The 17,027-nt window shown below is 35.9% G+C and overlaps 1 protein-coding gene across 1 annotated transcript; it reads left to right on the top strand.

The window, feature by feature from the left end:
- Positions 1–5,642: 5,642 nt before the first annotated feature.
- Positions 5,643–11,479, top strand: LOC140156877 (claudin domain-containing protein 2-like). Its single transcript, XM_072179889.1, has 3 exons — positions 5,643–5,976; positions 8,789–8,929; positions 9,791–11,479. Exons 1-3 carry the CDS (start codon positions 5,799–5,801, stop codon positions 9,976–9,978), a joined length of 507 nt encoding a protein of 168 aa, XP_072035990.1. The 5' UTR covers positions 5,643–5,798; the 3' UTR covers positions 9,979–11,479.
- The last annotated feature ends 5,548 nt before the right edge of the window (positions 11,480–17,027 follow it).

Below are 17,027 nucleotides of genomic sequence, written 5' to 3'. Positions count from 1 at the left end.
TAATTTCATTAATTTGTCAAATTTCATGAACTTGTCAAAGTTCATTAACCTATAACTTTGCAATATTTGTTTGTCTTTTATCATGTCTTGAATAAATTGACATGCACATGTATTTAATTTTACAGCAGAATGTGAAATATTCATTTATCGTTTAATTTGTCGTAAGTGGAAAAAGAGAATCATTATACCTTTATCATGATAAAACACTAAAAATTTTTTGTATTGTTGTGTAATTGATGCATTCTTTTGATTTCATGAAGGAACTCTTGATAAACTTGATGCTATCATTGATTTACATGTACAGCCCTATTCCCTAGTAAAAGTGGCACAATTGTGATTTTACCCTTTCGTTGTTAAGTAAGCATATCTCGAGATCAAAACAAGCAAATTGAACAGACTAAACGGCATTCGAGAGCTAAGACTATGCCCGTGACGTTGATGTAAGCATTATGTCACATTGACATTTTCTAATTGCCAAAGAGGGCGCTTTTCACTTGCACAATTTTTTTTTAGACAGGCTGTAGACCTAATAGGTTTAGACGAAATGGATGTAGACGAAATGGATATAAGACTAAATGATATTAGACCAAATGGCAAATCCCCATTTCATACACAGACAAACAAAATCAAAATCAATCAAACAAAAAGTTGCATGTCAATGATAAGGGTATTCTTTTCAAGATGGTTTCAAGGAAAGTCAGTGAAAGTGAGTAATGGTCATCAAGGATCAATAAATGATACAAGAGGATACCTTGAATAGGCAAGGTTCGATGGCCAAAAATTGCCAATTGACAAGTGATGAAAATCACTGTGCACGTAGCAGACAAACAAAACCAAACAACCATAAAAGCAACCGACTTTTCGAGCAGATAAACCGCTCTTCCCTGTTTGGGGCCTACATTGGTTGTTTGATTTATCGTAACTTTTTATGTGCACAGTGATATTCATCACTTGCTCTAGTGTACTTTTGTATTCCCATTGCTTCATGTTGTTTCTACAGATTTAACAGTTCTGTGGGCCTTGGAAATGGTAATTTTTGGCTATCGAACTTTACCTACTTCAATCGGCCCACGTTTTGCCATTGTTTTACCTTTGAAATATGAGGGCCTGCTTGAGGATGGTAACGCATGCTATTATGAGTGCCCTCAGTTATTTAGCTTGAGAGTAAAAAAAAAAGTTGTTAATTTGTACGCGTTTAATGAAGGGACATTGTTCGAGCCTTACCAGGAGCAATTTTACCGCTTTCTTGGAATTGGTGTAAACTCAATTATGTATATATTTTGTATATTTATTGTGAAATTCCACTCTGTATATTTTGTATCTATGGAATCTTTGGAAAGGACACAAAGAATAAATAGTATGTATCGACTACGTGTGGGTACTGTAAATAGTCAGAGAGCCAACAATAGGAGTAGTGTTTATTGCAATAGTATCTCGCGTGGTAACTCGACAACTTACGATACAGAAAGAGTGAACATAAGGAATGACATTCATGGTACAGTTTCAACCGTAATATTAAAATGAACCAACGTTTATGAACGATAGGAAGGGCTTCTGCAATGCCATCACTACCACAGACGAACCAGAATATGAAGACACGTATCTTTAGTTTATCAAAAACTTTCTTGTCCCGGTTTTGTGGTATTGGTATAGATGATCAATATGTGACGTCAAACGAAACAGTTGGATTGGTAGTTTTCACTGTTCTTTGTCCGGCAGTAAAGTGCGCGTCCGTGCTTTTAAAACTCGTGCCAAATCAGACACAATGGGCAAAAAAAAAAAAATTTAACAATGAACTGATCATGTACTGTCAATCTGGTCGACAGAACACGATCAGTTCATTGATTTGGCGATCACGTGGCATAGCGTAGCCATGTTTTCGGAACAAAGGCGGGGCACAAACTTGTTAGATGTATTATATGTGACTGGGACAAGTTCGCACAGAGCGCGCAAACATTTTGGTTAAGAAACACATCTCAGGTTTTGTTAATTTGTACATGTAATATGGTTATCCCCTGGACTCTCGGTACTCACGACCCCGGGGACCGTAGTTTACCGAGGACCCTGTGATGTACCGGCAGTCCATGGTATTGGCAAAGCCACCCCGGATACGCCCATGTACTGTTCCCCCAAGTATATATATCGCTGTTAACTCATCTATAGGTAAAAGGTGTATATCTACTTTACAGTATAAATCAATTAACGGGGTAAGTCTTCAACTAAAACCTCAAAACAAATTCTTATGAATAAATAATTTTTGGACTAACGCCACCTTATGAGCTTACCATCTTTGCACCAATGGTTTGTGCAAGAACAACATAATAAACACAAGGTAATCAGGGGACTATGGCAATAGGGGTTGAAGCAACCGATTTTGTTGCGATTATCTGTGGAAATGTTGTGCTTGTCATTAGATCCTGTATTAAAATAGCATGAAATTTGAAGAAAATAAGACTTCAACCAATACTCTTGTAGCAAATCAGTCATTTGATTCGAAAATAATTGATACAAATTATTGCATTTTTACCGTTGTCATTTGCTTTCTTTGGTGGACTGAAGGGATTTTGGCCGGGGGTGACTCGATCAGGATTTGGTGGGGAAGGGTATCACCCGACATTATGAATAAAGTCATAACCTCAGAAAATGGGATATGATAACATAGCTAATGGCATTGACTCAAGGAAGAACAGATGATTAATCGTTTTTTCAACTCAAGTGTCCCAGACTAAAGAAGAAATAAAACAAACAAACAAACAAACAAACAAGGGGAGGTATTACAATTATAGTGCTACATTAAGCTCTTGTTTCTTGGTCTTTTCACCATGAATTTCATACGCAAACAAAATCTTGCATTTAAAACAATAGCATGTCAATGATAGGGTCTCCTATTTAAGATGGTTTTAAGGAAAGTCAGTGATTATTTTCAAATGAAGAAGGCCTACTTAAGGATGATAACACATGATATAGTATATGAGTGCCTCAGTTATTTAGCTTGAGAGCAAAAATGAACTCTTGCCTCCGATGAGTTGTCAATTTGTACGCGTTTAATGAAGGGACAATTCGTCTCCTGAAATAATTATTTGCTTTTCCTAATTCCACTGTGATGTTAATTTCAAATGCAAGGCAGGTGTCTACGATTTGCTTGCTTGACTAAAAATTACCATTATTGGTATCAAACCAAAGTCACTCAATGTTGGTGCTAACAAATCTGAATGAGTCCCCGGAATAAGAGTGTCCCACTGTCCATGCTGTCGAGTTCGAGATATGTGCCCGAAACAGGGCTAAGAGGCTATATATATACTATACCACAAAATAAGCTGATTATGTACTATTACAGTACTTCTGTATAAGCCCTTCTCCAGAGCCATTTCCAACATTTGCGGCATTACGAACATTAACACACTGCGAAATTACAGCAAATGTGATACGAAAGCCATAGTAGACGACTTGAAAGCAAATTTCACTTGCAAAATCAGTCCATTTTTATAGTCCTCTTTGTTTTTACAAATCGAAGGATATTCTCTGTCAGTCACAAGCAGTATGCTTCGACTATATTTATAAATACGCACGGGACCAACTCCGCGCTGCCATAACAGCTTGTAGACAGTAAGTCTCAAAGTGACCTTCGACATAGCGAGTGGTCTTCCTGTACATTTAAATGCAAAGGCGGTAAACAACACGAGAATACTGTGCAGCAAAATTGTCTATTTTGTTTAACTTTGTGATTAAATTGAAAATGTTTCCGTCAATAAATATTTTTTCCGTTGGCAAATACTTTCAAAAGGTTGTTTTTGATAATATATTACAAATTTGAAATCCCCACCATGTGTAATAATTTTGCTATTCAATTAATACTTAAATTTGATGATATTTATCTAAAGAGTTCCTATCCTTTTCAATGGCATGAGGATTTGGTCACACTTGCTGGTCTTGGTATGTCATGCCCATAATATATGGCGCCATCCCGGGCGCCATGCAGAGGTACAGCGTACGTCTAGTAGAATACATTCAAGAATAGTTTTGACCCATCGTTATGGTAATTAATCCTGTTACATCACTACCTCTACCTCGAATTGCACAATAATAAAAGCCTCTGTGCGTTGACATGCAAAGGAGAAGTTCTCTAAAACTTTTTTGTTCTGATTAAATTAACTAAATGGTAAAATTCCACATGTCTATAATGGCGGATAAAAGAACAACGCCACTGAATCATAAGAACGTGTTAATTTTTATTCAGGGTGATCCAAGATGCACGAACATTATTTTGTTGCAAAGTTGGATACAGATCGTTCAGTTTGACTCACCCTGTACAATGGCTTCAAACATCGACCAAAGTCCACAATGATCTGACTGGTTACATACGGAAAACACAAGTCAATTTCAGTTAATATCAGAGTTCACCTATATGTACCAACTTGAATTACAAAATACTTACGACAAATCAGTTGAGAACATTTACTAAAAACGGTGAAAGGACAAATTACTGTGGTAAGTACTTTACTGAAAAACACAACAATGATATTTATATTGTTATGATGATTTGTTTTGAATATATTTTTGATAATACGTAACGTTGATTTTTGATATTTTGAAAGAGCAAACAAATCATGTTTATATCTCTGTTATTGTTAACAATATTGATAAAGTGTATACTTAATACTACCTAACAGTATTGTACTACACCAGACACAAAAAGAAACTCGTCAGTTATAGTTATCCTTGCTGTTCAACAACCTGATAATTTTGGATTATTCTGAAATATACGTTTTGTTAATTGGATTTTGCTTTCTCGACGGACACCCTGTTCGTGAAAATCGAGCAAGAATTGACCAATATATGCACCCCAAACCCCAAAATCTAAAGTTGCAATATTTTTGGAGGTGCATATCTTGGTCAATTCTTGTTCGATTTTCACGAACAGGGTGTTATATGAAAAAGCAAATTCCAATTAACAAAGTGCATGTTTCAGAATAATCTAAAAGTATCAGGTTGTTGAACAGCAAGGATGACTATAACTGACGAGTTTCTTTTTGTGCCTGGTGTATTTGCTTACTCCCTCCTATTCCATCTGTTAGTACTTAAGCTGAATTTATCCTTCCGTGTAAAGTTGCGTATAACTAGCATTTTCTTGTTTAAAGTTGATGCCTAACATATTGAGAGGTCAAACATGACAGGTGCCCAGTGGGCATTGGAGCAATAAAAGAAATATGAGGTCAAAGGTTATACAGGGGTCAAAACAAGGATTCAGAAAATATATAGTTTGACCTACCTGCGACCAATCAGTCTGGAGTTATTAGCAAAAAGGTCAAAGGTTGAAATTTGGGCTCTACATGGGTCAAACGGAGAAAATATATCCGCTTTTGATAAAAATGGTCTCAAAATGTTTTTGAAAAAAAACCACGTAAATTGCGTGCGGAAATTAAATGCAATGAGCATTTTGAAATCATAAATTTACGTTTCTACTAAGAGAGTACTGATTTCCTATATACTACTTTATACTTACTTTTTTTAAATTGTTAGGCAAAACCACGTAAAAAGGCATATTACTTACTTATTTACTGATCATATATTGTACGATTTGTAGGTTCATTGCACAATTACCTATTCAATACATGACCCAATGTTACCTTTCGTTTTGAGGCCATTACTATTACTATGTACTCGTATAGTTAGCATTATGATAGTTGAATGTAAAAAAAGAAGCTTGTTGAACACTCTGTTGCAATTATATTGATTGTATTCCAGAGATACGGATTGTTTCTCTGCGCTCTTGAGATCCATCATTAATATGAACTGATATGGAGGGTCGCTGGTTTTTGGCACCAAACACCGCACTCATTGGAACAGGTGTAAGTGTGTTTTCCGTTAGTACACGGTATTGGACACGTACACGCATTGGATATGCAGGATTGTGGAAGGGCTGCATTGCTGTTGGTAGCGAATGGAGATGCGCTGATACACATTGGCCAAATGCAGGTATCTGTTATAGTATATTTGTTCCACTAAGCACTTAATAATTTTTAAGGCCCAGTAGACCCCCCACACCTTCTACATGCTAACAAGCTCTAACACAAGTACCACACCAGCACACCCCTACACACCCCACCACGTTTAAAGAACAGTATGGCACTCAGAACGCTAGTAAATCGATGGCTGTTGTTATACGAGGCTCACTCAGTCATTTAATGAGGCAATAAAAACGATCGAACTTGGTGTTGAAATGAGCAAAAAAAATTTTGAGTTACACCTTTTCACTGTAAAATTAATTTCTCGGCCAAATGTAAAGCAATAATTTTCATTTTGTTAGTATAAGTCAGGAAAAAACAGTAATGTTTGGTATTGTATGTTTTTCAAACCCTGGTGTTTTAAAAACTTAAAGCTTCTAGTGTAAGATTTTCGAAATATCGATTATTTCTGCTGGTTATATGTGACGTGTCAAATGAAAAAGACTTTTGGGCAAGTTATCAATTTTGAGTGTTTTACATATCTTATATATAGATATATTTTGCTCCACAACGCCGTTTTCCCCAATGAAATCAAACATTCCTAAAAAAATAAAATAGGAAATTGAGATATCGGCTTTTAAAAATGCTGAGAGTAGGAATTACCTTGAATAATGTCTCAAAAATACAAGATGCCAGTTATATATCACAAATTCGCAACAACAACAAAAAAAAAAAATTGTGAAAAAATCACTCCGGGTAGATTTTTTTGCTATTTCTCCATTTACGATCCTGTCCAAAAGTGTCTCCTTTCGATATACCCCGTCACATATTAGAAATGAATTTTGAGCTGGAAATTTTGGCAGTCGCAAGTGAAAAAAGGTGATATCAAACCGGATATTCTATATACAGTAAGCCAAAAAAATAAGGTACCAGTTGTGTTCACCTACTCTGTATATCCTAAATAAAGACAAATATGTCAAAATTAAAAAAAGCAGGTAATATCGGAACTCTTTAGCTCTGATTCAAGACCTTATTTGTTGAAATTGGTTGAGAATTAGAGAAACGATGATCTAAAATCTACCGAAGAGACGAAATAAAAAGTTGCACTTTTGTGTTCTAATCAATGAAAGCATGACGTTAGTTTAACGTGCTAGTCAATGGAAGCGCAGCGCTAGTTCTCGTGTTCACGAGCTTTCACGAACGCTTTGTGTACAAATCAATAGGGCATTTAATGCAACAAACTGCAACTTTTACATAGGTATCTTCCTTGGGTTTTGGGATCGGCGTGTCTTTATTTCTTGAACAATTTCAACGAATGAGGTCTTAAATTCGAGCTAAAAGATGCAGCTATTGGCTGCTGGTTCCAATTATGACATTTCTTTCTTTGTTTAGGATATACAGGGGTAAACGTAACTGGTACCTTAATTTTTTTGGCTTACTGTATATAGACCCACACGATGTGCCTTATAGAGGTGGGAAATATCTTTCTTTAGCGAACTATATTAGTTCCAAACGCTGAAACGTTATTATTCCAACAATAGCTCACGGGCGAGGTTAAGGCCTATAAAAATCAAATATCTTACCCTAAAAGACACAATTTCATGCCTAATACCAGGTATATCCATTTTCATGTTTTTATCCGACATTACTGAAAAAAATTATTGTTTTTATTTGACCGAGAAAATTGATTTCAAAACAAAAAGGTGTATTTCTGAATGGAGCGACTTTTAGCACGGCTATGCATACCAATAGAGAATGGTCACTGACGTGGTGGTTCAGTAGTTAGAATTCTCAGTACTAGTGCATGATGTCCCCGGCTCGATCACCGGCTGTTGAAAACTTGCTTGGGTATTGACCTGCAAAAATAAAGTCTGAATTTAATTGGCAGCATCTGCAGATTAAAGTCAAGCTTTCGCTCTTCCCATGGTGAATTTAGAGTTGGGTATATTCCGTGCTTTGGTTTCAGAGGAGTCATACCTGTACGTGTGAAGAGTAGAGGGTTATGTGACTCGTGACTAACACAACCAGTCCCAGTGTTCAAATGTACCCAACAGAAAGCTTCATAAGAGGATTTCTTGGGTTATCATGAGTTGTCAAATCCAAAAAAAAAAAATCAAATTTAGACAAAATAAATCAAAATCCACACATCCCGTGAGATGCACAAATTGTTTTGATGTAACATAAGTTTCTGCTACCATTACAATGGATCAAACTCCTGCTTGACAGACCGATATCCTGCAGAGGTGAAGTTGAAAGGTCATTTGTCACGGTTGTTTAAAGGCATCATAGATCTGTATTCATTTTTAAGCAAAGTTGAACACTAATGGCGCTTTTACAAGGGTAGACACTTGTTAAATGACATTAAGGCATAAAAATGAGTAACATATAGCAAGGAATTTTTCATAGCATGGAAAGTTTCAAACTACTTTTTATCATGAAATGAAAGGAAATACTCATATTATTGGGCTAAATAATATTGAAAATATATGTAAATAGCGCCCTCAATTTGCATACAAATATACAGTTTATAGATGTACCACAAAAGGCAGAAAAAAATAAAAATTTGATAAAGAGAAGAAAATCTAAGTTAAAAATAGCTAAGAAATATATATGTATATTAGTGTGATAGCTGTTGGTATTGTAAAGGTCTAGAAAATTATGTTATATTTTATTAGAAACATTAATGAATGATCACATCAAACAACTGTGTTTTAGGTAAAGGTGTATCATGTTTTCTTAGAGACACTAATACGAATATGAAATTAATGTTAAGTACTCGTATTATGAATGCCAATATCATAGGGTTTCTTCTGTCGTTTCTTACTCCATTCTTCCATTTGCAGATCCTTGGATACCTGCCGTTAAAGGTCTGGCGTTACTCTCTATCGTCCTAACAGTGGTCGCAATGGCGTTTGCAGCAATGGCATATTTCAAAGAAAGTTATGTGTGGACAAGATGGGCCACGGCAATTATAATTCTTCAAGGTAATAAATAATGTGCACCGATTCGTTTTAAAATACTACATTGTCTTACCAAATAAATAAATAAATAAATAAATAAATAAATACGAAGTAGATAAGGCTGACTTGCCAGTAAATTTTTGCATTACTTTTGTTTATAAATAAATAAATAAATAAATAAATAAATAAATAAATAAATAAATAAATAAATAAATAAATAAATAAATAAATAAATAAATAAAATGCTGTATAAATCTGATGCCGGTCATTTCTTTACCATGTTTACCTTATTTTTGTGTCTTAAAGCCATAATGAATGCTTTCGGTCAATTTTAAATTTTGTTATTCTTTGCCAAAAATTATGAAGTATTATAACTCTTAAGAAGATTTTTCTGGTCATTGAACGAAATAATCAGGCCAATTGAAAGAAAGCTCACTTGCCGCTTAAGTGTGTGTTCTATGAGGGGTTTTAGCGAATGTTAAAACCCATGGGATATCCGGAGTTTATCCAAAACTCTGACAATTTATTGTAATTAAAGCACTTCAGGCTTTCTAGCTCTTCACAGGTATTTAAGTACACCATTGGATATTAGATAGTAGAAATGCGATCAAAGTAAAACAAATGAAAAGTGAAACATTTGGATAATACGCTATCATGTGAAATTCTTGTTTACTGGATGGAGGGACCAATATTATATTGATAACTACTGTCACTTTTAGATTCTCGAGCACCATGAGCAAATAAATAAATAAATAAATAAATAAATAAATAAATAAATAAATAAATAAATAAATAAATAAATAAATAAATAAATAAATAAATAAATAAATAAATAAATAAATATAAATAAATAAATAAATATTATCCGTTATTTTCATATTTCAGAAATTACCTTAGCTTGCGGGCTGTTCACATTCCTGGGATATATTATCAACAACGGCAATAGACAGGATTTATCGTGGTCCTATTTCTTCGGTTGGGTCAGTGTTGGATTTTATGCTGTTGCAGCTATTTTCTTCTCGATACAGGCAAAAAAACTTAGGATGCGTAGCGTCTATCAAAATATTAACTAAAAGTCTTATGATTGCCGTAGTTAAATTTAGATAAACAAATGAAACAGCTATTTTATTAAGTTAAGATTTAGAACTAAGAACATGTTGACGTTGAGGCAAACTTTAAAGCGACCATCAATTTAAACTTTGCGATTAGCGCGTTGATATATCAACCCCGTGGCTACTGTGTAGTGTGGTTTGGTTGTTTCAATGAAGATATAATGTATGTAGTTTTTGGAAACTGTGTGCAAGAATAATAATATTGACTGCCAATAGCTGCCAATTATCCCACTTCATATGGGAATCATTTCGGAATATTTAATTCTCTGTTGAAGCATTTCGTGATCTCACCACGTACTCCAGAAACTTTGATCAGCTCGTAATCGGCGGGCCTTATAACATGGCGGATTAATATCAAAATATTTCCTTTTGAGAATGTTCTTGTGACATATCTTGCCAGAAGCTTCACGAATTATTAATCCAAGTCCTATACTTTGTCTACTTTCTTTAACACGCAAAATTTAGATCAGACATGTCAACTATGGGTCTACTTTTCGGCGTAGTGGTAAAACCCTAACATTTCCCGCCTATTACGAGCTGACCAAACTATACACACTGTTTGTGTGCATAACCTTTTTGCATATTCGGTCGTTTGACAAGGACATCGTCCAATTTGTCATTTTTTCCCCAAATCAATTAAAGTTGTGCAAATAAACATGTTTTCGTGGTTATCTATATTGAACCATTCCCTAAAAAGGGATGTAAGATCACGAAATCCCCCTTTAACTAAATTATATGGCTCCTCAGTACCGTATCAAAATGTTTTCTATATAATAATTTGCATGAAGAGAATAATGTTATAAATGTTTGGTCAGCTTATAATTAGCGATAAAATGAGACTCTTTACATCGTGTATTGATATAGAATGACATGCATGCAGTTGGGGGCAGCACTTACGCTGGGTTCGCTTTGCGTAATATGTGACTGAGGCGCTCTTATGTGAATTTACGCGAGCGTATTGACACAAACGTATGGACTTGACGCGCAGTAACAAAAACCGAATAGGTTTTGTCAATTATAATCCAAACAAGCTATACTAGGAATTTCAATTGAATGAACACAGCTTTCAACAGCTGTATTCGATCCTACCGCTATCGCGTATTTCAAACTAACGCACGACCTTGGATACAATACAAACCAATCACGAGTGTGTTGGCATGGTTGGATTCACTACCGCGTTTTGCACGCACAGTCGCATACGCTGACGTACATCGCGCAAAAAACCGTCACGCTACGTCAGGCTGCATCCATTCAATTGAAATTTCCACTGTACAGTACAAGCATGACACCGAACACTATTTAAAAAAATAAATTTTCTTATAGTGAGGTTGAAAGTATGGAATAATCTGAGAAATGAAATATGATGTTTACCAAATGTGACTAACGTGCAATGTAATAGTTTTCTTATTTTATGTAAAATTACACTTATCCTTGTATTTTAATATAAAATTTCTGTACAATGCTCATAGATTCTGAAGTTTTATTTGTGTGTTTTAGGGGTGTTTATTGGGTTGGGGTGCGAGTGCATGTTTTTAGGGTGGTGTGTGCAGTGTGTAGAGTTGGTGGAGGGGGTATGTGAGTATGGGGGTGGGGATGTGCTAGTCTGCTGCCAAGTCCAACATTTACGGTTGACTATAGATAGCCTATGCCGATTGTGCAACACTACAACATACGGACGTTTACACTGATGTGCCCTATATACTGCAAGTACAGAGGGTTTTGTTTGCAGGTGACCTATGTGTTTCCAGCCTGTGATAATTTGTGTTATGGTTAAGGTGGTTACACCCTTGATAAATTTGTGACTATTTTTAATTTTTCTCAAAAATAATAACACACTGGTAACAAAAGTTATGTATATTATAGGGCAAGGAATCCAGTTATTACACTGGAATTTCAGTGACTCAAGACAAGCGGTACGTTATTTATGATAAGAAAAGAGGTACTGCTAGAATGTACCTCATTTCTTAACATATATAATGAACGACTTGTCTTGAATCACTGAAATTTCAGTGAAGTAATTGGATTCCTTGCCCCTATAATATACATAACTTTTGTTACCAGTGTGTAGTTATTTGTTGAGAAAAATGCAAAATTAGTCACAAAATTGATCAGGGGGGTGTAGTACCACCTTAATAGAATAGAAATGAATGACACATTATACATTAATAGAAACACTAGTAATAGTTACAGAGTATACTAGGGTGAATCTGAAAAACATACAATTTAGATTTTTTAATGGGCTACCCTCTCATTTGGTACATTATGGTTAAAAAACATCGCATAAAAAACATTATACGTTTTGAAAAATTTAGAGGTCCCTACCGGACTTTTGTGTGTGAAGTCAATGTGACTTTTGAGGTGAATCTTTTTCTCTTTGTTTTCACTTTCAAAAAGTCAGATGGATGCCAAAAAACTGTCACATATTTTTGACATGACAAATTCTTTTATATAATCATGGATATCTGTAAGAAAAAAGTTAAAGATTCCTAAAAAAAAAACATCTGCTTTTATTCCTGTTACTTGTTTGCATTATTCATTACTATAAATATTCAGTTCATCACTAACAAAGGCGTACGCGTACGCTTACAAGTTGAATTCAGGATAGTGGAGGGAGCGGCTAAACATTGTCGTTTTATTCTGTAGTTTTATTTATATCAACATAGAAAACAACGATCAGTCTTGTAATGCTGATTTGCGTGGTTTACTTCGCTCGGGCAGAACAACGGGGAAACATGATTGAATCCCTAACTATATATTACATTAACTTACATTACAACTTAAGTCTACACCATAAACTACAACAATCAATAGGTGTACAGAAAATATGATGATGCATATCAGGAAAATGCTTCTTTCATTGAATGAGTATTTAAAAGAACTTTTAAACTGTGCTAGAGACGTACTTGATTTGACTTGAGTTGGTAGGATAATTCAGAGACGTGGATATGCCATTAAAAATGCCTTGTTCCTCAAGAATGTTTTGAACGAGGTTCGCAGAGAAGTGCTTCTAAGTTCACTTACGTTCTTCAGAAAACAGGCATTCATCTACCTATGTCTACTCTGATTCCACTCATATTGACAGATGTCAAACTTCAGCAAGTCGACAGAAAAATAAATTCTTTTTTTCGGAAAGATGCGCACTTTGGCGAATCTTCTTTGTACTAGCTGGATAATTGGTGGCACATTGACTACACAAAACAAACATGCCCGGCTCGCAAGTACCTTTCCTTGAAGGCACATAGACTATAATCATTAAATAGCCCACAACAGCACTAAATTGATCAAATCTGCCCCGAAATCATGATTACATTTTGTTATAATTTATACCGAAATAGACCATCTGGAAAATCCCCATGCTATTAATAGCTCATTCCTTCACATCCACATTAAGCAACATAGTATTTTTTGACATGATGCAACTGAATGGTAACATTAAGTGATCTGAGAAATTCGAAGATCATTGTAGACCTGACTGACTTGTTATTGTGATTACACAAGAGGGGGGCACGTGGCCTGGGCGCCACCATTAATTAGTGGTAGGCCCTATTTGTCTAAATTTTCGCGCGCAATTGTTTCAAGAATGGGGGGGGACATTATGTAATCATTAGCCCTGCACGCCACAACCCCTAGCTACGCCACTGGCAAAGCTCGTGTAGAACTATAATAGTACTGGGTTGAATTTAGACTGCTGCCCTCATTCGTCAATCTTCTGGATTGACGACTGAGAAAACTACGTGGAAAAAAAGTGGCGGACTTTTGCAACCAGATTCTGGTTGCACATGAATATTAAGAAGGTTGCTGAGAATGCGCAGTTGTGTCCAAGACCGAATTTGTTGTTTTTAGAACTTCAGAGCGTGATCTTGTCATAACGGCGCAATACATACGGCGCGGTACACGGGCGCCGCTAGTCAGTCGCGCTATGGCGCATTAACCAAAGTCGCAAGCATGGGTCGGCCACAATTTGAACTGTAAGATAATCAGCCGTCACTACGAAGCATAACACAGTACACGCGCAGTGTAGACGGCTGGTGGAATAAGTCTAGGTTTAATTTAGGAGCAAGCATTTGTTTATTCTTACCAACTCATTTCCTCCAGATGAGAGCCTTAATAATCTTCATATTTGCGGTATTATCATTCAATCGATATCATGGGCACGTTCAGTGTGGGTTTTCTAGAATTCAAAGCCCGTGTCGATGATTTTGAAGTTAGGCCTGATGATGATGATGATGATGATGATGATGATGATGATGATGATGATGATGATGATGATGATGATGATGATGATGATGATGATGATGATGATAATAATAATAATAATAATAATAATAATAATGAATAATAATAACAATAACAATAACAATAACAACAACAACAACAAGAAGAAGAAGAAGAACAACAACAACAACAACAACAACAACAACAATAATAATAATAATAATAATAACTAGATGTTACAGTAAATGTGTTTGACCAAACACGAATATCTATGCCCGTGACCCCACCTAACCCCCTTCCCCTGCTCACAAACGAACACCTTGTGCCGACCACGTCGAAGCCCTTATTATAAGCTTTCCTACCCCCATCGACATCATTCCCTTTTATGGGAATTTTATCAGTACTGGTTGTGACCTGATTCAACGCATAGGAATACGTACTTAAATTTCAATCTCCTGAACAGAGTATTCCTGTATTTAAAGTTGTACACTTATTCCTCCATTTAGACTATGAACTTTGATCTCTGGGGTTGCGGCTACCATATGATTCTTCAAGGGTCACGGGCCATCATTGTACCAAGTATGAACCCTGACAGCGCTATAGTTCTTGACCTAGAACTGTTTGAAATTTTACACATATTGCTCACTATAGCCCATGACCTTTGACCTCTGGGGTCGATGTTACTGCAGAAAATATCTAAGGGTCATGGGTCATCATTGTACCGAGCATGAACCCTGAGGGCGCTATAGTTCTTGAGCTAAAGCGGTTTTAAAAATTTACACATATTGCTCCCTCTAGCCTGTGACCTTTGACCTCTGGGGTCGTGGCCACCATAAGTTACTTCTAGGGGTCATGTGCCATCATTATACTAAGTATGAACCCTGAAGGCGCTATAGTTCTTGAGCTAGAGATGTTTCAAATTTTACACATTTTGCCCCCTGTAGCCCATGACCTTTGACCTCTGGGATCGAGGGTACCATAGGAAATTTTTAGGGGTCATGGGCCATCATTGTACCAAGTATGGGCCCCGAAGCTACTTTGGTTCTTGAGCAAGAGGAGTGCAAAGGAAGCGTGAGAAGAAGAAGGAGAAGTCGAAGACTAAACACAACAAATGTGACCCGGCAGCACAAATGAGCCGTAAATTCCCTAAATTGTATTCTGAGTTACGGTGTAAAATGTGTACGAAGGTCATATTCATCGGTAACTTAAGCTGGCCCGACATCCGTCTCATTTTCATAGTCAAAAACTAATCAATAATCCTATTGTTGATGTGGATAATAAGCTTCTACCTTATTAGATGGCTATAGAACTTTTAATAGCTCGGTCTTTGTTTGCTTTTGCTAAATCCTGTTCAAGTGGTGGGTTACCAGGCATTGTATTTTGTACAGGTATGCATAACCAACAATTAACAATGAGAGAACTTTCTTAAACCTCGTTGACTTGGGGATGATTTGAAATGACCGCCAATTATGACTGTTTGATATTTATTGCCAGCAATGTGGAAAAAGAAACAGATGTAAAAACGTAAAAAGCTATAATTTTGTTGAAGGAGCAAAGTTTATCAAACCATAACCCCCCTTCTGGATATCGTTTGAAGTCAAATGATATACCATTTTTAAGTTTATGATGTTTATTTTTAAACACGAAATAAAACAAAATTGACCGGGGAGGAATTTACGGCTCATTCGCCGTGGACGGTCACAAATACAATATCTATGCCCCGTTGCACGGGCATAGATAATATTAATAATAATAATAATAATAATAATAATAATAATAATAATAATAATAATAATAATAATAATAATAATAATAATAATATATAATAATAATAATAATAATAATAATAATAATAATAATAATAATATTATACAACGATTATTTTATAACGCTTTACACCGAAAGCCGTTAGTGCTTATAGTCTGTATACCTCGAGTCACCGGCACTAGCTTTGAAGGTCAGCGTGTGCTGCGTTGGCCTAGCGTGGTTTCTTGCTTGTACATATGCGGCATGTTGATTGCGCGCGTAAAAGTATGTACACATACTAAGTAACGCTAAGCTAACGCAGAACACGCTGAACTTCAAAGCTAATGCCGGTGACTCGAGGTAGATAGGCTATAACAAAGAAAACAAAATGCAAAAAACAGTAAAGAAACAAAAATTATATGTATCATTCATCCAGGTAGTATCAACTAAGATATTTCAGATTATAATCTGGACTTACTTTTTATGAGCGGCAATATTTCACATTATGTCCAGGATGCATTATCAGGCCAACTATGTTGTGGCCGCAACCTGTAACACAACCACATCCACAATGCATATCAGGGACAGGATGTGAAATATTGCCACTCATAAAAAGTAAGTCCAACAGGTCAGATTACAATCTTAAATTTCATATAATATGTACAAAAAAAAATGTTCAAAGAAGATTTAAATTGTTCAAGAGTTTTAGAGTCTTTCATAATTATGATTATGCTGGTTTCATACTACCCTGCCGCTTGCCGCTGAGCGGCGTGGCGCAATCGCATTGCAGACAAACGGACACAATAAAGGCTTGTCATTGGTTGAAACGCCCTGCCGCTTGCCGCAGCGGCAAGCGGCAGGAAAGTATGCTGGAGGCTTAAGGTAAGGTTTTCCATAAGAAGTAGTAGAAACTGACGATGAAACGAGATTTAGTTTTGAGGATGAACGTAGGCAACGAGATGGTTTGTATTCTTGTATCAAGTCAGTGAGGTAATCTGAAGCATGTCCATGAAGACATTAAGTCAATAGAAGAATTTTGTACATGATAC

This window comes from Amphiura filiformis, chromosome 7 (genome assembly GCF_039555335.1).
Source record: "Amphiura filiformis chromosome 7, Afil_fr2py, whole genome shotgun sequence".
Taxonomy (NCBI): Eukaryota; Metazoa; Echinodermata; class Ophiuroidea; order Amphilepidida; family Amphiuridae; genus Amphiura; species Amphiura filiformis.
The sequence above is the reverse complement of the archived record's forward strand: the minus strand, read 5'-3'. Positions and strand labels throughout refer to the sequence as shown.

What these genes read in the sequence shown, in the direction of transcription:
- LOC140156877 (XM_072179889.1), top strand. Translation starts at nt 5,799, where the DNA reads ATGGAGGGTCGCTGGTTTTTGGCACCAAACACCGCACTCATTGGAACA. An exon ending in TACACATTGGCCAAATGCAG is followed by an intron (nt 5,977 to 8,788) that starts GTATCTGTTATA and finishes TTCCATTTGCAG; the next exon opens with ATCCTTGGATACCTGCCGTT. An exon ending in GGCAATTATAATTCTTCAAG is followed by an intron (nt 8,930 to 9,790) that starts GTAATAAATAAT and finishes TTCATATTTCAG; the next exon opens with AAATTACCTTAGCTTGCGGG.